The 24,385-nt window shown below is 37.4% G+C and overlaps 2 protein-coding genes across 2 annotated transcripts; both read right to left on the reverse strand.

The window, feature by feature from the left end:
• Positions 1-1,865: 1,865 nt before the first annotated feature.
• On the reverse strand, positions 1,866-13,653 carry LOC124644354 (zinc finger protein 354A-like). Its single transcript, XM_047183664.1, has 13 exons — positions 13,371-13,653; positions 12,374-12,514; positions 11,693-11,906; positions 11,302-11,431; positions 10,426-10,554; positions 9,351-9,468; positions 8,094-8,306; positions 7,253-7,380; positions 6,699-6,809; positions 4,828-5,031; positions 3,672-3,783; positions 3,088-3,195; positions 1,866-2,609 (listed from the first exon to the last, which is right to left on the reverse strand). The coding sequence occupies exons 1-13, from the start codon at positions 13,509-13,511 to the stop codon at positions 2,409-2,411; spliced, it is 1,950 nt and encodes a 649-aa protein (XP_047039620.1). The 5' UTR covers positions 13,512-13,653; the 3' UTR covers positions 1,866-2,408.
• Positions 13,654-14,705: 1,052 nt separating this feature from the next.
• On the reverse strand, positions 14,706-24,323 carry LOC124644356 (zinc finger and BTB domain-containing protein 17-like). The gene is made up of 12 exons (XM_047183667.1): positions 24,111-24,323; positions 23,490-23,612; positions 22,972-23,120; positions 22,207-22,364; positions 21,046-21,458; positions 20,147-20,232; positions 19,713-19,832; positions 18,938-19,072; positions 18,029-18,125; positions 17,351-17,427; positions 15,521-15,623; positions 14,706-15,216 (listed from the first exon to the last, which is right to left on the reverse strand). Exons 1-12 carry the CDS (start codon positions 24,246-24,248, stop codon positions 14,899-14,901), a joined length of 1,917 nt encoding a protein of 638 aa, XP_047039623.1. The 5' UTR covers positions 24,249-24,323; the 3' UTR covers positions 14,706-14,898.
• Between the last annotated feature and the right edge of the window lie 62 nt (positions 24,324-24,385).

Here is a 24,385-nt window from a genome sequence, read left to right on the forward strand (position 1 = left end):
GTAGAAGGTTAATGTTCGATTGGTCAATCCAGTTACCATGGAAACCCAATACACTGTAGTAAACTGTAGGTCCCGGCTGTCATTGAACATCTATGACAGTAGTTACGGGTAGTCAGAAGCCAGAAAGTCTGACAACCAGTCTTAACAAGGGGTATCGGGTTGCCCGGGTAACGGGTTGAGGAGATCAGATAGGCAGTCGCTCTGTGTGGCACACTGGTACTCAGCTGCATCCGGTTAGACTGGAAGCCGACCCCAACATAGTTAGGAAATGGCTAGCAGACAATGATGATGGTACCATTTCACAGATTTGGGTAGATTGATATCCTGTCTATACATTCGAGTTTAAGATGTATATAAATACTCTTAGCAACAGTAGCAAACACATATTATAGAATAACATTATCCTATATAACACTGCATTTAGATATTTTTTTTTTATAAAATCGAGACAACTATTTACATAGCAATAAGTAAATAAGCCATACTTATTTGAGAGACAATTCCTCAACAATCATTCCCAATATCCTATCTGTTAATTTGATTACTATAGATAGGAATTTTGACGTTGTTTTTATGCAACTAATGTGAAAATTCTATCTCTATAGTTCGGCCATTCAGAGAATGCGTTCCTGACACGTCGCGATTGAACTGACGACGTAACTTTGCAATGGCGTTGCAGTTACGATAAAAATATTTTTGCTGGTTGTTTACCGTTTTAACAATTGAGGAGCATTAAAACAACATTATTATATCAATAATCAATGAATGTAGTTACGTCGTCAGTTCAATCGCGACGTGTCAGGAACGCATTCTCTGAATGGCCGAACTATAGTAAGTAAATAAAAAAATAGATAGGATATTGGAAACGGCAGTAAACTATGTTACAAAAACCTTGTCCGACCCGTGTAGGTATTATTAGGTACTAGCTTCCGCTCGCGGCTTTGCCCGCGTGGTGTGTTGATAAAAGGTAGCCTATCCACATACCAAATTTCAACCAAATCGCTAGAGCCGTTTTTTCGTGAAATAATATAGAATAACAAACGTACATCCATACATTCTCACAAACTTTCACATTTATAATATTAGTAGGATATAGATGAGATTTTAATTATGCCATCATCACCCCTGTATAGATATCTACAAAAATAATAATTATTTCATAATGTCATGAACTCTCATCAGAAAATTTCCATCGTCAAAGGTACATAGAATAGAATACATAAATAAAATACCACAAATTGTCACTTAAAAAAAAACGTATTTTTTGGGAAAGTTGCGACCGGGACAAAAACATTGGTATTTAAAAATTCATTCTAATTGTTACTATCACGCATTTATAGTAATTATATTATATATTATACTTTCGAGTCAGAAGGGTTTACATTTTGGATTAAATTTCATTTAAAAATACTGTTTTTTTTTTTGTAATAACTTGGCTTTGAAATATCTTGGAGGATTTGCATCAGTCATCATTTGAATAGACATTTATGAGATAAACAATCTTGATATGACTTTTCATTAAAAAAAACTGTTTCAATGTAAAATCCGGTTAAAATTCAATATACTGTTACAGCCTTTTTATTGTCCCACTGCTGGGCTGCGGCCTCCTCTCACACGGAGAAGGATTGAGCGTTAATCACCACGCTTGCTCAATGCGGGTTGCTGATTTCAGACTTTATAGTCCAGGTTACCTCAAGATGTTTTCCTTCACCGTTTTATCAGCCATTGGTGTCCAAGATATACTTAGAAAGTACATACAAACTTAGAAAAGTTGCATCGGTACTTGCTTGACCTGGAATCGAACCCACACCCTCATACTCGAGAGGTTGGTTGAATTCAATATAAATAGAATAAAAATAACTTAGTCATTTGCATCATTATTTTAAGCATTTAATATGTAAGTCCTATCAAGATTGTTTAAGTTAAGTGCCTGCTCAAATGGAGTACTGGAAATAATTCCTCTCAAATAAATACAAAAAAAAAAACCTATTCTATTACAAATAAACACAAACATTTAAATTATTTACAGCAGTCCTGAAACTAGTCTATTGTATTCATTAAATCGGGATACTATACCGTGGTCGTTTTCAATATTCAATCTGTCGATTTCTTCTTCTTATCATATATATATTATGTTTCGGATTGCACGTTAAACTGTAGATCCCGGCTGTCATTGGACATCCTTGGCAGTTTTTACGGGTAGTCAGAAGCCAGTAAGTCTGACAACCAGTCTAACCAAGGGGTGTTGGATAGCCAGGGCATCTTGGTTGAGCCAGTCAGAAAGACAGTCGCTCCTTGTGGCACACTGGTACTCAGCTGCATCCGGTTAGACTGGAAGCCGACCCCAACATAGTTGGGAAAAGGCTCGGGAGATGATAAGCTGGCTGATCTCCTTACATATATCATGTTCACACGATTCTCTCAATCTTACAATGCTGTACACTGTCTTGCATGTACTCTACATGTCGTTTTGCAGGGAACACCTTATGTACTCTCTTTCTATGTGTGTATAAGGATGCTTTTTGCTTGAACGTCTGTTGACAAATGTCACAGGATAAAGGTCGTTCGCCGGAGTGAATTACTTCGTGCTGGGTGAGAGCTTTTTTATCCTGAAATTGGAAAATTATAAATCAGTATAACATTATGAAGGAAAAAGTTTGCGACTAGTATGTGTAGAAAAGGGTACCCGGATTTTGATAAATTTATTTAGATAATTAAAATTACTTGTAGTCTCAGAATGAACATAGGATACTTTTTAGGGTTCCGTACCAAAAGGGTAAACGGTACCCTATTGTTTTCGCTCCTCTGTCCATCCGTCCGTCTGTCACCAGGCTGTATCTCATGAACCGTGATAATTACAGAGTTGAAATTTTCACAGACGATATATTTCTGTTTTGTGTAACAAATACTGAAAACTAGAATAAAATAAATATTTTAGGAGGCTCTCATACAACAAACGTGATTTTTTTGCTCGATATCGATAACGGCAACAGGTAGATTTATAAATTATGGTACGGAACCCTTCGTGCGCGAGTCCGAGTCGCTCTTGGCCGGTTTTCATAATTTTAGTAAGGAGTTGATACTTACAGTGAAAGCTTTCCCACATTCTTGACATATATGGTTCCGCGGTTTCTCCTTCTTTTGTCCATGAACTCGCATTAGATGTTTTTCTACGTTCGCTCTTGATGCTATTGGCTAAAACATAAATAATATATTTCATTAAGAGGTAGATAGAGTAGAGGAGATAAATAATATATCAAATCAAACATCTTAAAAGGAAGCAAAATAAATATGTATGGTATGGTTCTTGCAATTTTGTTTTAAGCAGCTGAGTTGATTTAGATGAAATGTATCTCAGCACACAGCTGGTGAAACCGCTTTTAACTGAAAAACTGAATTAAAATCAGTTTATCCATTTAAGAACTACAGTATCACATACCGACAGACATATTACCATTAAATATTAACTTTTCAGTAAATCGATTTAATTAAAAATATTTAATATAAACACTAATTTACAGTTCTTTATACATCTTACATTTATAAAGAGCATCAAAAATTGATCCTTAATTATTTATTTCTTTGTAAAAACTGAACAAACTTAAATAAATTACTTTCCACTAGCAATTTTTCGCTACTTCTTTTACCAAAAGTCGGTTAAAAAGGCTCACCTTTTCACAGATAGGGCACTTGTGTACAGTTTTTCCGAGATGTTGGTAGTTAAAATGGTCTTGCATCGCTTCTTTAGACGGGTACCCCTTATTGCACATAGGACACGGGAATCTGTGAACAAATACATATTACATTATATTTTATTTTGCATTTTAGCAATGTCAGATAGGCAGTCGCTCCGTGTGGCACACTGGTACTCAGCTGCATCCGGTTAGACTGGAAGCCGACCCCAACATAGTTGGGAAAAAGGCTCGGATGATGATGATTTTAACACAATGTCGTGGTGTGTTTCTTCAATGAGTTTTTTTTTTTCAATATTAAGTTTATCTTGGACACTAATGACTGAGTAAATGTGAAGGAAAACATTTTGATGAAACCTGGGGCCCGATTCTGCTAACAATGTCAAAATTGAATAGCAATAGCAGTTTTAACCATATCGGGCATTCTGCTACTAATAAAAGACCAATCGTATTTTAATGACATTCGATAGGTTTGCGATTGGTCTGCCATTTGGTCTATACGGTAGTTTGCTCTACAATCATATTGCATTCGTAAATCTTTTGCAGACAAGATGATTCATTATTGAATGACAGAAAAGGATAAAAACATTTTTTTTTTTTTCAAAGAAAAAATAGTGGAATGCCACATACGCTTCAATCGTAATTGAGTCGTGATTCGATCGCTTAAGTAGCATTAGCAGAATCGTGCCCCTGCACTTTGAAGTCTGAACTCGCCTCCTAACAAAAATACGACATTGTTACCTAAGTCAGTTTTCTTGAAGCCACTGTTTACATTAAAAATTCGTAATAAACTGTTGGCTGTCTATTATTGACCCATTATATAAATTACTGTAGGTGAAATTGACCTCAAAAACACACTAATTGAGAACCTCTTTGTAAGGATGTCGGTTACGTCTTAGCCCCCTTTTTTAAAGAGCTACGAGCCCCCTTATTGGGTAGCCACTCGCCCCCTTCCTAAGTAGCCACTCGCCCTCTTCCTAAGTAGCCACTCGCCCCCTTCCAAAGTAGCCACTCGCCCCCTTCCTAAGTAGCCACTCGCCCCCTTCCTAAGTAGCCACTCGCCCCCTTCCTAAGTAGCCACTCGCCCCTCCCTAAGCAGGCACGGGGGGGGCTACAGCACTGACGCGTGACTCACTTGAAGACGTGTTCGCTGGCATGCGCCCGGGAGTACTTGAGATGCGCCTGGTACGTGGCTAAGTGCGAGAACGTCTTGTTGCAGTCCACACACGAGTAGCGGCTCTTGTTCTCATGTCGCTGTATGTGGTACTTCAGTTGGATGACTCGAACCATCTTGTGGCAGATCGGACATTCGGCACGCGGTAGCGGTCCTTCGTGGAGTCTGTGAAGAAAAATAGATTATTTTAGCAATTTTTTGGGGGTTTCATATGCTTAGAATTTTGGAAAGTGTAGGTTTTAGAGAGCAAAATATACGTAAGAAGCCGTTTTCCTGCGGTTTCGTCCGCGTCCAGTGGGAACTTCTGTTTGTACCGGGATAAAATATAGCCTATGTTACTCGGGAAGAGTGTAGTTTTCCAACAGTGAAATAATATTTCAAATTCATCAAGAGTTTAGTTTTGGAGTCTCTAAGGTCCAAAGAAAAAAAAAAACAATCATTAGAATTGTACTAGCATACATTACACGCAACTCCAGTGATCTCTCTCCGGTGGTGTCGGCTTGTTGTCCCATCGCGCTATGAGAGTGAAGGAATAGTGAGTGCACCGCAGTCCAAACAAATGTGCCCTTCCAAACAATAATATGTCCTGCGCAGCTGGCTGATCTCCTTATATAAGGACAGCCGTCCTAACCGAGAATCGGTGGGACACCATCCTTATTAAATGCGAAAGTAACTCTGTCTGTTACGTTTTCACGTCTAAACCACTGAACTGATTATAATAAAATTTGTTACAGAGATAGAGTTGACCTTGAGAAAGAACATAGGATAGTTTTTATCCCGCACTTTTGAAGTTCTCTTGGAAACGCGATATAACAGAACTTGACGCTAGAAGCTAGTTAAATTATACTTCGGCCGTTCAGAGAATGCGTTCCTGACACCTATCAGTTAGTCACGACTAGTGATGGGCACAACATAACACTGAGTTCGTTACCGTTCCTTCAAAATGAACCGCCGCATTATTTTAAGATTATTTTCGTTTTAAATTGGCGGAATCATTTGTTTTATATTTTAGTTATTTAAGTGGAAACCAAAAAAAGGTAATATTCATATAATAAAATTGTTTTATTTATTCTTTGTTACAAGTACATTGAATTGAATGTGCGAACAGAATATTAATCAGACTCCGATTTGCTTGAGGAGGTGGTGTCTTCATCATCATCTTCGCCTACATGTATAATTATATTATTATCAATAACAGAATCAATCCTGATATCTCGGTCTAACAAAAGCCGGGTAATCAAATAAAAACAGATCGAAAACACTTGAAAAACGTGGTCTATGCGCACGAAACGACAACGGACGACTGTTTTAGCGTCACAAAATGGCGGCCCATAACGCCATTTGGGGTTACCATTTTTAATCTAAGTATAAAAATGCGGTTTGGTCATAGTTTTATTTTTATATTTCATAAACGTTATAATTAAGTCTTATAGTCCATTATTTTCCAATTCTTAAAAAGAAAATCAAAACGTATTATTTTATATTATAACTGTATAAGAACAGATTACGATACTTGCCTGTTATTTTTAGCACAGCACTACAAAATATAAACCGCTGACATAACCTTGTAATAGCGCAGTATAGATTTAGAAAAATATTGTTTACCAAGTTATTTGACACTCAGTTTGGCACAAAATTATAACATTCATTGATTATTGATATAATAATGTTGTTTTAATGCTCCTCAATTGTTAAAACGGTAAACAACCAGCAAAAATATTTTTATCGTAACTGCAACGCCATTGCAAAGTTACGTCGTCAGTTCAATCGCGACGTGTCAGGAACGCATTCTCTGAATGGCCGAACTATAGTATAAGATAATATGTAATTACTTGAGATGCGTCGCCAAAGTGGTTCTGTTGACGAATCTCTTCTTACAGTGATCACATTGTAATCCTTCTCTATGGTATCGAGCCACGTGGTTCTTGCGAGCCCGAGAGTTCCTGTAATTAAAATATAACTATAATTATTCGTTCCTTACTATGTGTAAACAAAAGAAAATTAAATTGGTAATGGCCTATTTGTCAATCAACAATAACCAGTAAAATAGCTAAGTGTATACAAAACACATTTATTTTATAGGAACCCCTCGTTAAATATTCTGCTTTAACCAACTTCCTAAAAGGAGGCAAAAAACTATCAAAATAAATCAACGTGTTTATGGAAACCAGCAAAAAATTCCACTTTTCAATACCTGTTATTATAGCGGCAAAAGAAATACATGTTCTCAGTGTGTAATTATGACAGTTTATAAGATACAGCCTGGTGACAGACAGCAAAGTCACAGTACATAATAAGGTCTTCGACCCTTTGAGTACGGATCTCAAGACGGAAACCGAAATCTTCCCGTTTTATACGGGAAAAAATTACAAAAAAAAGCACTTACTTGAAAAACATATCGCACTCCAAACACTGATACCCCTCTATAGACGTCTTAGACAACAACTTGCGAAGATCACCCGGCTTAGGAGGCGTTGACACCGCGTCTTTATCTTTGCCTTTCTTTTTACGACCCTGAAACAAAAGATAGCATCTTTTTAGGGTATAATTGGAGTAATGGAGTATATATTGATCATGGGGTATATTTTTAAGGAATATATTTTTAAACAAACATACTTGATCCAATGTTTTATTCAGCTGGCTCTTACTACCTATGCCGAATATAATAGCTATGCCGAAGGCTGGATCGATTTCTGTGTGATTTGATGAGAAAGTAGCTAGAAATATGAGGATTAAGATAGGCTGCCTAACTTACTCGCAACTTGCAACAGCAATAGTCTAAACAGACTTATTTGAATAGTTTCATAACAACATTTTTCCACTAAATCGGTGGATTATTTTTTTGATGTGGAAGTAGCTAGAACTACGGGGAACCACATAGGCTAACTACTTACTTAAAAACTACAGCGAAACACCAGTTTAAAAAAATCTCTTATTTTATCCGACGGCGACGAAGTCCTTTTATGTTTTTAGCGACTTACCTTAGCAGTGGTGTGATCAACTGTAGGTCCCGGCTGTCATTGAACATCCTTGGCAGCCGTTACGGGTAGTCAGAAGCCAGTAAGTCTGACAACCAGTCTTACCAAGAGGTATTGGGTTGCCCGGGTAACTGGGTTGATGAGGTCAGATAGGCAGTCGCTCCTTGTGGCACACTGGTACTCAGCTGTAACCGGTTAGACTGGAAGCCGACCCCAACATAGTTGGAAAAAAGGCTCGGAGGAAGTTACCTTAGCAGTGTTGTTGTGAGCAATCTTGATGGTAGCGTTGTTAGTGTGCCTGCTGAGATGTGCCGCAACGTGTTGCTGTATCGGCTTGCAGGTGTACTCGACGTGCGAGCACAGCTTGCACCGGTAGCGCGAGTAATGTGACGCGGTGTGGGAAGACATGCTGTCCTCTGCTATGTATACGTAGCATACTTTGCAGGCTATTTGGCCGGGTTTCTGTGGACAAAAAAGGTGATAAAAAGCTTAAACGTTTTGAAGCGAGAACTTCTAATTGGTTTTCTGTTGTCTATGACTTCTTCCTTTTCTTATTTTTTTGTATAGATGTAAGCCTTATATCGGGTGTGTACCTAGTCACATTAAATCAAATACATTACCATAAATACTGGTTATCTTATATACAAGCTGTTGATTTGCATCCGTGCCATAGTCAAGGACGTAATTATACTAATGATTCTCAACCCAAATCAACAAAAAAATTGGTCCGAAAATTTTTGATTTCGGAATTTTTTTTCGGAAATTCGTCAATGCCACCTACCCCTTTTTAAACTCGGCGCGTGTGTTACTGGCTTCTAAACCGTGCTGCGCCCTCAGACAAACGCAAACACAAAGCATACGCAACGATCACTCATGAATTTAATTCATAAAATTGGATTATTTCTGAAATACTATGACATTACAATGACAAAAAAGCAGCGCATATTAACTATTTCCCGTCTACTGTAAGTCCAATCGATTATTTACGTATTTTATGTCAACCTCCTTAAATATGGCACAGATGCAAATCAACACCTTGTATGTCGATTAGCACAAAGAAAACATAAAATACGCAAAAATAAAACCATGTTTTTTTCAAAGAAAGTAAATAGAATAAAAATGTGCGAGAATAAGAACACCATATAAGAGTCGGTCATTACAAACAACTGAAATTCTCCCTTGGAAACTGACAGCCATCAACTGGTCAAAACATTCGGTACTCCTAACTTTATCTCTGCTTTACACTTGATGTTGTAAATTATGAAAACGAAAAATTACTCCTGTGGCCAAACCCGGCTGTCATTGAACATCCTTGACAGTCGTTACGGGTAGTCAGAACCCAGTAAGTCCACCAGTCTATCCAAGGGGTGTTGGTTTGCCCGGGTAACTGGGTTGAGGAGGTCAGATAGGGCAGTCACTCCTTGTAAAGCACTGGTACTCAGCTGTAACCGGTAAGACTGAAAACCGACATGATAATATTGGTATAGAAAATAGTAAAACACTCACCGCTCTATGTGCAGATACGAAATGGTCTTCAACTTGCTGTTGGTTATAGAAACCAATGATACAAAGCTCGCATTTGTAAACAGAACTCGCGTATTGAACTTTCTGCTTAGCTTCCTCTCTGAAAATAAAGAATAAAAAAGTATTACTTTACAAGCTAGAATTATTAACTTACTAACTAGGCTCTCGGCTAAGTCAAAGCTAAGACCCCAGGGCTAAGGTCTGCCGGGGCTGAGGGATTGTTCGCGCAAGTTACCGCGGCGCTGGTACATAAAGGGACTACGACGGAACTCGAGGGTTTTTAGTCAGTAAGAGTCTGACACTCCCTCACCGCTGCTAACCCACAGCGGGAGGGGTCATTTGATGATTTTTGACGTCGTTAAAAAGAAAAGTTAAAGCTAAGAGAATTGATTAATCATAAAAACGTAATAAAATCATGACGGACTGCCGAATGGTTGGTCCCGGGTTCGATTCTCGGTACGATCAATATTTGTGTGATGAGCATGCTTGTTGGCTGTGGTCTGGGTGTTATAATATGCATTTATAAATATATATTTAAAGAATATGTAGTTTATCAGTTGTGTTAGCACCCATAATACAAGTTAATAAATATAAAAAAAAGTTTTGCACCGTTTGGCCCATAGATGGGTAACTATCTAGGCTTGACGAGTTCTTACGTGTTTCGGAAGGCACAATAAACTCTAGCGAGTTCTTACGTGTTACGGAAGGCACAATAAACTCTAGCGAGTTCTTCCGTGTTACGGAAGGCACAATAAACTCTAGCGAGTTCTTCCGTGTTACGGAAGGCACAATAAACTCTAGCGAGTTCTTCCGTGTTACGGAAGGCACTTTAAATTAGTGGCTCCTGTCATTTGAACATTTTTGACAGTTGTTACGGGTAGTCAGAAGCCAGTAAGTCTGACAACCAGTCTTACCAAGGAGTTGTTGCTCAAGTAACTGGATTGACGAGATCAGATAGGCAGTCGCTCCTTGTGGCACACTGGGACTCAGCTGCATCCGGTTAGACTGGAAGCCGACCCTAACACAGCTAGGAAAAGACTCGGATGATGATAATTACCTATAAGCCAGCATTTCAGTTTCGCTCATGTATTCAGTAACATATCCTAATTTCGGATCCGTTTTTTCAATTTTCGGTTTTCTCTCTTGACACATAATTACTGTTTCAATTTTTGATGATGTAATAGGCCTGAAAATACAGTTAAAAATAATGTTAGTTTTAAAGCCATATAAATAGGTAAAATTGGAGTGTCAGCTTGTTTCGTAATAAAAAGTTCATCAGACTAGATTTGAATTGAATGAACTTTTGAAATTAAACAAGGAAATAAAAAAATTCGGGGTTATAAAACCACGATCGAAACCATCACATCTCACATAGAACGTTAATATGATATGTAATTAGGGCTGCCATCTCGAATTTCGCCAAACCCGGACAAATTAAAAAACCCGGACATTTGGCGTAAATCGCATTTTTCCCCCGAACCTAATTTGTAATCCCTTTACTATTAACATATACTTAAATTCAATGAGGTGCTTCCTTACATGAAAAGTGTCCGGGTTTTCCCCGGACACTTCTTGAAACCCCGCCCGGACGGCCCCCGGACGGCCTCCAAACGAGGACAAATCCGGGGAAACCCGGACGGATGGCAGCCCTATATGTAATGGGTAAAGTACTAAAAAACATTTTATGGTTGTATTTAAATTGATCTTTAAATAAAATGTCTCTTTAAAAAAAATCTTTAAGTAAAATGTATTTATAATTATGTATTATTTAGATTATAATTTTTTAAATAAAATGGAGTCTAGGCTATCTGTGTACCAAATTTAATTTAAATTGATTAAGTAGCTTCGGCATGAGAGCATGTCAGGCAAAATTTGTAGACAATTTTTAAATTAAAAAACAAGTTTTTTTTACATTTTATTATTGTTTACTCACCCGACAGTAAGATGGGGCATATCCTCCTTTATAGTATGTGTGAGAGGATCGGAAGACACGAGGGCATCCGTTCCCACTACTATGTGCGACATAACGCCTGTTACAGGATTCTCTAACACTATCTGTGGTACTGTAATAAACATAATTCTATGTAAGAAAAGTTGCTCTTTTTTGAGGTTTTATCAGCTTTCACAAGCAACTACTGACTCCTTCCAGGTCGGCTTCCAGTCTCACCGGATGCAGCTGAGTACCAGTGTGCCACAAGGAGCAACTGCCTATCTGACCTCCTCTACGCAGTTACCCGGGCAACCCAATACCCTTTGTTTAGACTGGTGTCAGACTTACTGGCTTCTGACTACCCGTAACAACTGCCAACTGCTTAAGACCTTACCTTCAAGAATATGATCTTCAATATCCAGCAGATTATTGTCCCTCACGACTTGAGCTACTTCATAATTCTCACTCTTAACACTTTGAGTGTGTGAGATGATGTACGCCCGGTCTTCAGGGGACGGAGAGTATTCAAAGTATATCTTGTCGTACTCTGCTTTGGTCTCTATTTCCAAGTTAGAGAGTGAGTGGGACATGTATGTGTGGTCCACGGTCTGAAAATGAGATTACGTAGAGTAACTTTAACTTGATTAAATCGCAAGTATTTTTTAAAGGATTAAATGCAAATTAATATTGATGTTAAGAAGATAAAAATTGAATATATTTTGTGGTGGCTTAGTAATACGTCTAAGAGGTACTAATCTTGGATACAAAAGACTGAGTTTAAGGTGCAGGAAAAAAACTTTAAGAAACCTTTATTTTTAAATCTACAATCGCTAATCTGTCTTGTGGAAGAGAGATAAGAGAATTATTAACATATTTTTTTCCCTGTAAGTGAAGAGGCGAGGCAGCAGCCTGGACTTTAGACAATTTAAAGGCAGATGATGATGTTTACACAAGCTAATAAATAGCTTACCGGGCTAGCCAAACATGTGTGAAAGGTACAGATTAAGATTCCAATGATAATGTTTACTACACCTCCAAATATACAGATAAAATAGCTTCCTCAATAATTACATACCTCCTGCGTCCTGCTCAGCGCCAACACTCGGAGATGCTCCTGAGCGCTGTGGACTTGCCACTTGAACTTCTGGAACCTCTTCATCAAGGCTAGACATTCCCAGCAAACTAGCTGATCCATTTCTGGCAGAGATTCTCCAAACTGGAACATGTTACATGACATTATGATGTTTGAAAGTGATAACATGGTTTGAGAGAAATGTTGAATTCTTATTTATTTACAATTTATGTACACACATAATAAGAAAGAAGACAAGAAAGAAAGAATTTACAAAGGTAATGCTTATTTCTAAAGAAATCTCTTTCAGCATACCTGCGAAAGGAAAATGAGAATAAAAGAGATGTAGACTGTGTGTAAAGAGCAAAGGAAACAGAAATTAAAATGAAAGAAAACAGCTGCATATTGAATATCATACCTAAATAAACAACTCTTATGGAAAATGGAATAAATTTATTTGTTAGTAAACAAAAAACGTATTGACCATCGAGACTGGTGGACAAAGATCGGGAAGTGTGGAAGCAAGGTGGGGAGGCCTTTGCCCAGCAGTGGGACATTATAGGCTAAAAAAATTAAAAAAAATACAAGGCACGATTGTGTTATGAGTTTGACTGCTATGTCCTGGGTTTGATTCCCGGTACAGTCAACATTTCTAAGTTGAGCATGCTTGTTGGCTGTGATCTGGGTGTAACAGTAAGTTACCATGGGGCTTGTAATAGCGATATTTCTTATATGTGTGTTGGTCAGTGTTGCGGTTTGCATAGTTTTTGAGTTCTCTTACATAGAATGACCAAATATAAGACAAAGGACCTTTGCTACATTATGATCCTGTAGTTTTCAAAAACTTAACACACAGACAGATATCAAAGAATCTACGAAAGTCACCAACACTCTACGAACGAAACCATAAATATACACACATTATGACCTTATTATTTACGTAACGTTTAGCTTCTAGTAAAATCAAACTTAAGTAAAGTTAAAAATGTTTAAAACTTACCCTATCGCCCGCGAAATCGTACATTAATAATCGGAATATTAGATAAACCTGCGGTGAATTATTTAAATCAAATAAATCTCGATCACCGCTCAGACAAGTACCGCAAACATTTCTATATCCTGTATCAACGTCCTGCTCCATTTTACTAACTTTAAAAGTTTGTTATAACTTTATCAAAACTGTTTATTTGTTGTGATAATTCATACCACAACAAAAAGTAATACTCCCATGTAAAGTAGACGAAAATTGATGAACAACGTTACACTGCACTGCGACACCACAAAATGGCTTCCTTACCAAGTGTTGCTGTATACAAAAAATGTTTTTCATACGTTTGCGTTAACAGTTATTCCATTGTAAAGCAGGAAAAATAAATGTTATTATAATATACTGAACATTTTAGTATAATAATTTTATTTATAAAACCACAAAAATACTATGTTTCTTTAGTATTTTATGCAAGAAAGAAAAAAATAAAAACCGTAAAAATCAGAAGTCAGTGCAACTCTAGAGTGACCAAGGAGCTTGTTGATTGATATGGAGAGCAGCGTGAAGGACAAGAATTTTACAATGGTGCTGGAGTGGTCTTATATCTTATAATTATTTTTCTTTATGTTATAGTGATTTTGATTACTGTTACTTTTCTACTCTACCATACTTGATTGATTTATATATACAGGGTTAAAACGAATTGTATATGGAAAATAAAGCTATCAATAAACAAATTATTTCATAGAAGCCGATTGCCCGCGTCCCGTGGGAACTGCTGCCTGTACCGGGATAAAATATAGCCTGTGTTAATCGGTATGAGAGTGTAGATTTTCAACAGACAAAGAATCTTCCAAATCGGTTCAGCAGTTGCAGAGCCTTTGGGGTACAATCTTTGATCGCTCTATCAACACCGAGCAGAAAGCTATTGGTTTTCATTTGGTGGACTATAGCCAACCAATTTCAGAGGTTCAAGGATTAAATAGGTTTAAATAAATATAAATAAACATACAGGAAATAAACTATATTTATTTTCAAAACAATAATAATCAAATTAAGTGAAATTTTCATTAGCCTTTCAGCTAAGAAAATCAATTTATCTTATAAAATATACTTACAGTAGTATTTTGCTTACTTCTTCTAAATTCTTCTTATAAAAACAATAATCCATATAAGGGCGGAGCTAGCAACGTTCCTCGTCCCCCTCGTACCCGCATGTTGTCGCGCTACTTTCTTAGGAGATTTTGCGTTATGACATCTCCGCTAGTCATTTTGTTTTCCAAGGGTAGGCCTGCCGGGGCTGCGGGATTGTTCGCGCGAGTTACCGCGGCGCTGGTACAAAAAAGCCTACGACGCAACACGACGGTTTTTAGTCAGTAAGAGTCTGACACTCCCTCACCGCTGCTAACCCACAGCGGGAGGGGTCATTTGATGATTTTTGACGTCGTTAAAAAAAAACTGTTGTAGGCCACATGCGAATACTTTTGCTCGGAATGTAGTTACAAACCGCCATTAAGTGTGGTGGGAACTGTACTAAAAATTATGAAATAATATATTCTTCAGTGGTAATATCATCAATCTCTAGTTTTATTTTATCTATATCTGTGTCCGAATCATCTTCGGATTTTATAAATTCAACTTCTGTGTATATTTCCTCGCTTTCTTCTCCAATTTCAGTGGTAAATTCTCCATCTTCAATCTGTATTTCTTCAATATCCATTTCAGTTTCAAGAACTTCTGTGTTAAATTCTTCATTTTCAATCTTTATTTCTTGAACATCCATTTCTTGTTCAGGAACGGAATCGCTTTCGTGAGCCCAAACGACATGCTTGCGGAATTCTCGACGTGAACTAAATTTCTGAAAAAACAAAACAAAATTACAACCTAAATAAGTTCTTTTGTTTTTTGTTATTTTTAGTTTGAGGTCACATTTATTATTTCTGTAAACCCTACTAATATCCTACTATCCTGCTAATATCCTACTAATATCTTATCTATATTTAATTATTAGCAGAATGGTCGATATGGTTAAAACTGATAAATATTGCAATTCAATTTCTATTCAATTTTGGCATTATTAACTTAGTAGAATGATTTGCCCCTGATCAAACTGACAACCTTATTTTTTTGCAGTTGACTAAAATAAAATTTGCCCAACTTACCTTCCGACACGTGGTACATGACAAGTTTCGAGTCAAACTGTAGATATGCGCTTTCATCGCGGCTTTGCCCGTGAAGAATTCTTCGCAATGGTGGCATTTTACACTGTGGAGCATATACCAATAAAATATTAACTAATTGAAAAACATATCTATACTTCTATACTATCCCTACTAATATTATAAATGCGAAATTAACTCAGTCTGTCTGTTACGCTTTCACGTCTAAACCAGTGAACTGATTTTAATAAATTTTGATACAGAGATAGAGTTGACCTTGAGAAAGAACAGGATAGTTTTTATCCCGGTCTTTTGAAGAATTCTCATGGAAACGCGATATAGGTAAACGATGTATGTAGAACTTATGTAATCCTTTCAGACTTATTTGAAATCAAATCTAGACACACGGCAGTGTGTCCGCCAAGTTCGAGCAAAAAAAGCGACACACCGGCCGTGGGTTATATTACACGAACCATTTCGGGCCAAATTCGACCCCCCTGTAACTCAAAATCTATTTTATTTACGCATATCAAATTTCTAGTATCTATTGAGACCCCCTCACTTATCTAAAATACAAAATTTCATTAATATACCTATTGTAGGTCTTGAGATATTGACGTCAGAAAATCGCTATTTTTACTATACACTCACTGACTGACTGATTCACTGACTCACTCATCAAAAACCTAGACCACTTCCAATGGTCGTATTGACTTGAAATTTGGCATGGAGGTAGGTCTTTATGTCAAGGTAAAGGGAAAAATCTGAAAATGGCCAAGTGTGAGTCGGTTTCAAAATAATGAAGGTGTTTTATACCCGGTGTAAATTTATACCCTTAAGGAACTAAAACGAACTACATTTATCTATATTTATATAATATATCTTCGAATGGTTTGTATTTAGTTTAGTTAGAAGTAAAATAGTGTAGTTAGAAGTAAAATAAAAATCTGAAAACGGCCAAGTGTGAATCACTTTCGAAAATAACGAATGTGTAACTTTGATCCACGAACATAATATATGATAACATGTCATGTCAGTCAGTTGGTAAATCTAGTCCATTTAGTTAATCTAGTTCATTTCTTTGTAAGAAACATAGTGCATATTAAAAAATCTAAAAGATAGTATAAATGAGACATTCCTTTAACTAACTTCATCATAAGAAAAAAATAAAATAAACAACCTTACAAAAATAAATGAAATCCCACCCAAAACAAAAATGTGAAAGACTGCCAAGTTCGATAATATGGGAATGCTTCGCCTATAAAAGAAGTGAGATCTGAATAAGTACCAAGTTCCATACACATACCTCAGTTAAAAATAGTTACTTTTTAATGATGTTACTTGGCAAGTTTTAATAGAAAATTAAATACTTGATTCATTGCGTTTAGTAGGTTTATAACAAGGTGTATGAAAATTTGCCAAGTAACATCATTAAAAAGTAACTATTTTTAACTGAGGTATGTGTATGGAACTTGGTACTTATTCAGATCTCACTGCTTTTATAGGCGAAGCATTCCCATATTATCGAACTTGGCAGTCTTTCACATTTTTGTTTTGGGTGGGATATAATAGACGTAAATTATTTCCTTAATTTTAATTAAATTTGTATTCAATCGTTTACTTGTAAAAGAACCTAGAAGACTTGACAGTCAAACATAGAACCCTATTAAATTGTAGACAACATATACTGCGAATATTTTACATAAAAATGTGGCATTTTGTCATCGGTCGGGTTATACCCGCCATCTTGAAAAAGTGTCATTCTTTGTTTACATTTTGGCTCACGGCTCGATGAATAGGGTATAGAAATTAAATAAAAACATAAATACGTACGCTATCGTTTCTTTACGTTTATATATCTTGCTGGCCAGATGAGAATCATTGGGGGCAGTCTTTTTACGTTGTTTTGGCTGAAAAAAAAGCGGTAAAAAAATAGCTTATATTTATGATTCTTGATCTTTCCACACACAAACCAAAAAAGTTAAGAAAAAAAACCCGGCCCAAGCCTTGAACCCCAGACTTCGAGCTCAGCAGCCGCCTTTGTGACAGCTAGACAGACAGCAGTTTATATAACACTTCTGAGAAGTTAGGTAAAAAAAAATCGCTAAAAAATCAGGGGCACGATTCTGCTATTTTACTTAAGACATACGATTCACATCCGACTGAAATCCAATCCCGACTCAATTACGATTGAAGCGTATGAAGCATTCCGTTATTTTTTCTTTTAAATAAACATATTTATCCGTTTCTGTGATTCAATAACGAATCATATTGTCTGCAAATTATTTACGATTGCAATATGATTGTAGAGCAAACTACCGTATAGACCAAATGGCAGACCAATCGCAAACCAATCGAAATTCATTTAAATAAGATTGGTCTTATATTAGTAGCAGAATGCCCGCTAAGGTTAATACTGCTATTGCGATTCAATTTTGACATTATTAACTTAGGAGAATCGGGCCCTAGCTGTAAACATATTTTTGTGAAGTTGCTTGACAAAATACATACCATTTTGTGAATTTTCATATGATGGTTTATGTGGCCCATTTTGTTATTTCTATTCCTTATGGGATATATAAATACTTTTGGCTTTTTGGGAGCGTTTCTAAAACAAAACATTAATTTTAATATTTTATCAAAATGAAGAGATAATTTTATGCGCTTTCTAGGTATATCTTCGGATGGCACATTAAACTGTAGGTCCCGAATGTTATTGAACATCCTTGGCAGTCGTTACGGGTAGTCAGAAGCCAGTAAGTCTGACACCAGTCTAACCAAGGGGTATTGGGTTGCCTGGGTAACTGGGTTGAGGAGGTCAGATAGGCAGTCGCTCCTTGTGGCACACTGGTACTTAACATGCACTTATTCACCCTAATGGACGATATTAGAACACGTCCGGGATTAGTTAGATCACAATATAAAAATCGAATGTTTACAGGTACATACAAAACAGCATTATTAAAGAAAAGCCTTCTGACAATGGGCCCTGTCATCTATAATAAAATACCCCAGGCCTACAAAGAACTAACTTTAGGTCTTTTCAAAAAGAGGCTAACGTCACTACTTATAGATAAATGCTATTACTCAATTCAAGATTTTCTGAATGACGATAGTCTATAATAATGTTATAGGTATATTTCTTTTCTATTATAATTTAAGTAATTGTTGCCTTTTAATAAATTTTTATTTGTTTGTATAGTACCTAATAACTTTAAAACTTTTATTTTTCTTTTGCATGCCGTAAGGTAGAATGTGTTGGAACTATGTATAAATCTAACATCTTATTTTGTACCCATATTCTTTGCAAAATAAACGATTTGATTGATTGATTGATTGATTGCATGCGGTTAGAATGGAAGCCGACCCCAACATAGTTGGGAAGAGGCTCTGGAGATGAAGAGTACTTTAACAACATACTTGCTTTGTTCAAGTTTTTCTGCAGAATTCACTTGAACATCTTGATGTAATGGGTCTTGAGGAACTTTATTTGTTTTATCCACTTTATTCGTAATGTGAACAGTTTTTATATGATGAAACTTTTCATTCATATTTCTGAAAAAAATTAAGACAATTAAATGGCGTCCACGGCCGATTTCGGCCACGGCGGCTGTTCTCACTTAAGGAGATCAGCCAGCTGCGCAGGACATGCTATAGTGCACGAGCATTTGCTTGGACTGCGGTGCACTCACTATTCCTTCACTCTCATAGCGCGATGGGACGACAATCCGACACCACCGGAAAGAGATCAGGCGCAGGACAATTATACTGTATGCACGGATTAAGGAAAGATAGCAGAGATGCCATAATGCAGGTAAGTCAGGCGCCTTCTACTATAGTCTGTTTTTTAATCTCGTAGACTAAACTGACATTACGAGTGTTGTCAGTTTATTGCAAATTCTTAAATAGTGCGGACAGATAACGACCGCAGCGTACAACACGGCAGAAATCGGAAACAAATGCGGATGTTTCAAACCCGATTTTTATTATTATATTCATTTTACAGTAAAGCTACTGAATAAATTGCACTTAAATAATGTCAACAATACCATTTTAATCTTTGGTTTTATTTATATTTGCAAAGAAAATTATAATGTTTAAATTGTTATTATTTGACAGCTTCCGCAAATGGTGTAAACGCTACGCGTCGCCACCGTCGCGCACATAGCCAATAAATAAACTTAGAAAAACTTACTTGAAAACTTGACAACAAGGCTCACAAACAAATTTGACATCACCGTGCAAAAGGGTAATATGTTTCGACATTTTCTTCACGTCATTCGTCCTATACGTACACTTCAGGCACTGAAATACTCTGAAAGGTCATATCATATCAAAATCATTACAGTTAGTCCGGTCAAAATAGACATTTGAAATAACAAAAATTCCCGGAAAGCCAAATTTTGGTGGAGAGCTTGGGTTTACCATGACAAAAAAAATATTTAATTTTCGAAAAAAAAAAAAACGATAAACCTAAAATTTTTACTTTTGACCTCGAATAACTTTTGAGCACACATGGCATCGATGGGGATAAAAATTCTAGCATTTTAATATCGGTCAACCCTTCTGTTACTGAACAATAAATCTTATACCTAGGTATGAAATAAGAGCGATATTCGAATAACTTACATGAAATGGCCCTTATAATGATCATCTCTTAGTACTTCATTGGTGAACCTCAATTCACATATATCACATTCATAATCACCATATGCCTGTAATAATTACATATAGAAATAATATCAGCACATATTATAGTGCAGTGGGTCGGATGGCACGTTAAACTGTAGGTCTCGGCTGTCATTGAACATCCTTGGCAGTAGTTACGGGTAGTCAGAAGCGAGTAAGTCTGACACCAGTCTAAGCAAAGGTTATCGGGTTGCCCGGGTAACTGGGTTGAGGGTGTCAGATAGGCAGTCGCTCCTTGTAAAGCACTGGTACTCAGCTGAATACGGTTAGACTGGAAGCCGACCCCGACATAGTTGGGAAAAAGGCTCGGAGGATGATGACATATTATAGTGCACGCACATTTACTTGGACTGCGATGCACTCTCTATTCCTTCACTCTCATGGCGCGATGGGACGACAAGCCGACACCACCGGAGAGAGATCACAAGCAGGACAGTAACGTGCTCACCGATGCACGGGTGTATACTATCAATCACCAACTTCTAAGCTACGGGCTGCTTTGTGAATATTTTTAAAACCTACAAAGCGATTTCGATTTGAACCCTAAAGGCACCGAAAATCAAACGATTTGAAAAATCCTTACACCGTTCGGAAGCAAATCTATCCCACTACCCCAAACGAAATACACATAGTACGTTTTTATGGGGAATCATCAAATGACCCCTCCCGCTGTGGGTTAGCAGCGGTGAAGGAGTGTCAGACTCTTACTGACTAAAAACCGTCGTGTTGCGTCGTAGGCCTTTTATGTACCAGCGCCGCGGTAACTCGCGCGAACAATCCCGCAGACCCGGCAAGCCTTGGCCCGTTGGAGAGAATACATATTACTGAAAAGTACTTACCGGTTCATGTTGCAAACTATGTGCCTTCAATTCCTGAGAATTCGGAAACTGGTCAATACAAAGCTCGCATTGAAAAACAGACCACTTATAAGCATGTCTAGATTTCTGCTCGTTCCTAAACTTTAGGACCTCACTTCTAGATATTAACTTTAATTCATAATCTTTCTCTGCACCTCTGACATAACTTTTAGACTTATCATTATCGAACAAAAACGCTAAGGTCTTATAGTCTTCAAATTCTAAATATTGTATAACTTCTTCAACACCAATATCCGGTATTTTTATATGTTCTTGAAACGTTTTTTTGATTTCGTCGCTAATTTTGTCAATATTTTTGTTAACTAAAGCTGGTTTTTGAACGAATACTTCTGAATTGGATATAATTTCTTCGTCTGTAAGTTCTTCAGTTGAATCTGAAATTGTGAAAAAGATATAATCATCGGCACGAATCTTGAGCGCTGACCTTCACCTGCGCAGAAGTAATTTATTTGGTCCCTTTTGTGGTATGAAGTGAGGAGCGGGGGCGGGCTAAAGCGGTGATTGGCCCGCAGCGCATCGCGTCATAGCCGTCACTCGAGATTGGTTCTTTGCTAATAAATCACTTTTGCGCAGATGAAAGTCAGCGCTCAAGATTCGTGACGATAACTATACTAAGGTAAGTGGTGGTGGCCTAGCCAATCTCTCAAGTATAGGTGTGTGCTCTCCAGGTCAGGCAAGTACCAATGCAAATTTTCTCTTATATCTTGGGCACCAATGAGTGTGTTTTAGAGGGCACAAACTATACCTCTCAGCTGCGATTTAACCATCTTTGACTGTCGTTACGGGTAGTCAGAAGCCAGTTTTACTTAGGAGTATTGGGCTGCCCGGGTGTATATATAGTGTATTTATATAGTTTATATGTATATATATATAGTAGGCAGTCGCTCCTTGTAAAGCACTGGTACGCAGCCGAATCCGGTTAGACTGGAAGCCGACCTCAACAAAGTTTGGAAAAGGCTCGGAGGATGATGACTGGGCTGCCCGGGTAACTGGATTGAGGAGTTCAAAAAGGCAGTCGTTCCATGTGTCACACTGGTACTCAGCTGCATCCTGTTAGACTGGAAGCTACTCCAACATAGTTGGGAAAAGGCTCGGAAGAATACGAAAGATGAATAAACTTACCACTTATCACGGCAGGAGACGTGGTCGTATCATTTGAAGCCTTTGACAATATCGCGGTTGGTTGAATCAACTCCTCAAAATCACTTGCCGTAGAGGTAGGTACCAATAAATGTTTCACGAGTTTAGAAGACTTTGTTATAGGCATGACGACGACAGGGCTAAAACGTAGTGATTCTAATTAGTCCACATTTTAGATTAGAAAAAAATATTCGACACGTATTTTTAGGGTTTCGTACCCAAAGGGTAAAACGGGACCCTATTGTTTTCGCTCCTCTGTCCGTCCGTCCGTCCGTCACCAGGCTTTATCTCACGAACCGCGATAGTTAGAGAGTTGAAATTTTCATAGACGATGTATCGCTGTTGCCGCTATAACAACAAATACTGAAACTCACTGACAAAGGAGCGAAAACAAAAGGGTCTCGTTTTATCTATTGGGTAAGGAGTCGTAAAAAATATGTATCCACTAGCTTCTGCTAGAGGTGTCACCCGCATCCCGTGGGAACTACTTCCCGTACCGGGATAAAAAGTAGCCTATAGCCTTCCTCGATAAATGGGCTATCTAACACTGAAAGATATTTTCAAAGCGGACCAGTAGTTCCTGATGCTATGGGCATGTGATGGGAAGGTTTTTTACCGTGGAATGGTTTATGAACGTGGACGGATATAGTAAAAGAGGACAACCAAAGAAAGGATGGATGGATTGTGTGAAAGTCGATATGGTTAGAAAGAATGTTACTTGCGAGATAACGGCGGAGGATAGCTTACCCACTGATTTTTTTATTAGTGTTACTTAATTGTTGTTGATGTAAACGAGGTAACTGTTCATCTGGTTTTTTTATTTCGTCTGGCATTCCCGGTAATATGTGAACAGTTATAATTTCTGTACATTGGAGAGTAGACATTCCTGCTGTTAACTGAAACAGAAAAACATATATAAATATCCCTACTTATATTATACATGGGAAAGTAACTCTGTCTGTCTGTCTGTTACGCTTTCACGTCTAAACCACTGAACTGATTTTAATAAAATTTGGTACAGAGATAGAGTTGACCTTGAGAAAGAATATAGGATAGTCATATTGCGTTTCCAAGAGAACTCTTCAAAAGTCCGGGATAAAAACTATTCTATGTTCTTTCTCAAGGTCAACTATATCTCTGTACCAAATTTTATTAAAATCAGTTCAGTGGTTTAAACGTGAAAGGGTAACAGACAGACAGACAGACGGACAGAGTTACTTTCGCATTTATAATATTAGTAGGGAAGTATAGATTTAAATACTTACAGAGACGTTCTTGCTTATAGATAAGGTCTTGAAAAATTGTGAAATTTTTAATTTATTTTGGAACACTTTTATCTTTTGAATTATGAGCTTACATTCCCAGCACACAAAATGGTTACCTGAAAACTGAAAAAAAACTTTTATAAAAAAAAAGGATCTTACACTGTTCGGCAGGCAGTAATCTTAACAGTCTAACCAAGGGGTATTGGGTTGCCCGGGTAACTGGGTTGAGGAGGTCAGATAGGGCAGTCGTTCCTTGTGGCACACTGGTACTCAGCTACATCCGGTTAGACTGGAAGTCGACCCCAACATAGTTGGGAAAAAGGCTCGGAGGATGATGACTGTTCGGCAGGCGGGCAGTACCCGGCTGGCATTTGAACATCTTTGACAGTCGTTACGGGTAGTCAGAAGCCAGTAAGGGTCAGTGGGTCGTCTTAGGGGCGGAGTTAAGCCTAAGATATACTTAAAAAGTACATACAAACTTAGAAAAGTTGCAATCGTACTTGCCTGACCTGAAATAGAACCCGCGCCCATCATACTTGAGAGGTTGGTTCTTTGCCCACTAGGCCACCACGACTGAAACATCTACGTAATTAAAACAACAATAAAAGAAATAGGAATTACCTTGTTATAATTAAAAAATGTGGGGCAGAGTAATATTAGAAGTTCCCTGTCTTTTAGCGGACTCATTTTCCGCAGGAAACTCAAGCAAATACAACATCTTGTTGGTATTGTTGGTCCTTTCGGTATATTAGGTGCCATTTTGACTGAATAAAACAAGTCAATTTATTTATTTTGTTATAGTTTTCAGATAATCGTTCAAATCAGAGCGTTTTTATGACATTGACGTTTAATTAACAACAGTATTATATGTATTATCTATGATTAACAATTTTGAA

The sequence above is a fragment of the Helicoverpa zea genome, chromosome 30 (genome assembly GCF_022581195.2).
Source record: "Helicoverpa zea isolate HzStark_Cry1AcR chromosome 30, ilHelZeax1.1, whole genome shotgun sequence".
Taxonomy (NCBI): Eukaryota; Metazoa; Arthropoda; class Insecta; order Lepidoptera; family Noctuidae; genus Helicoverpa; species Helicoverpa zea.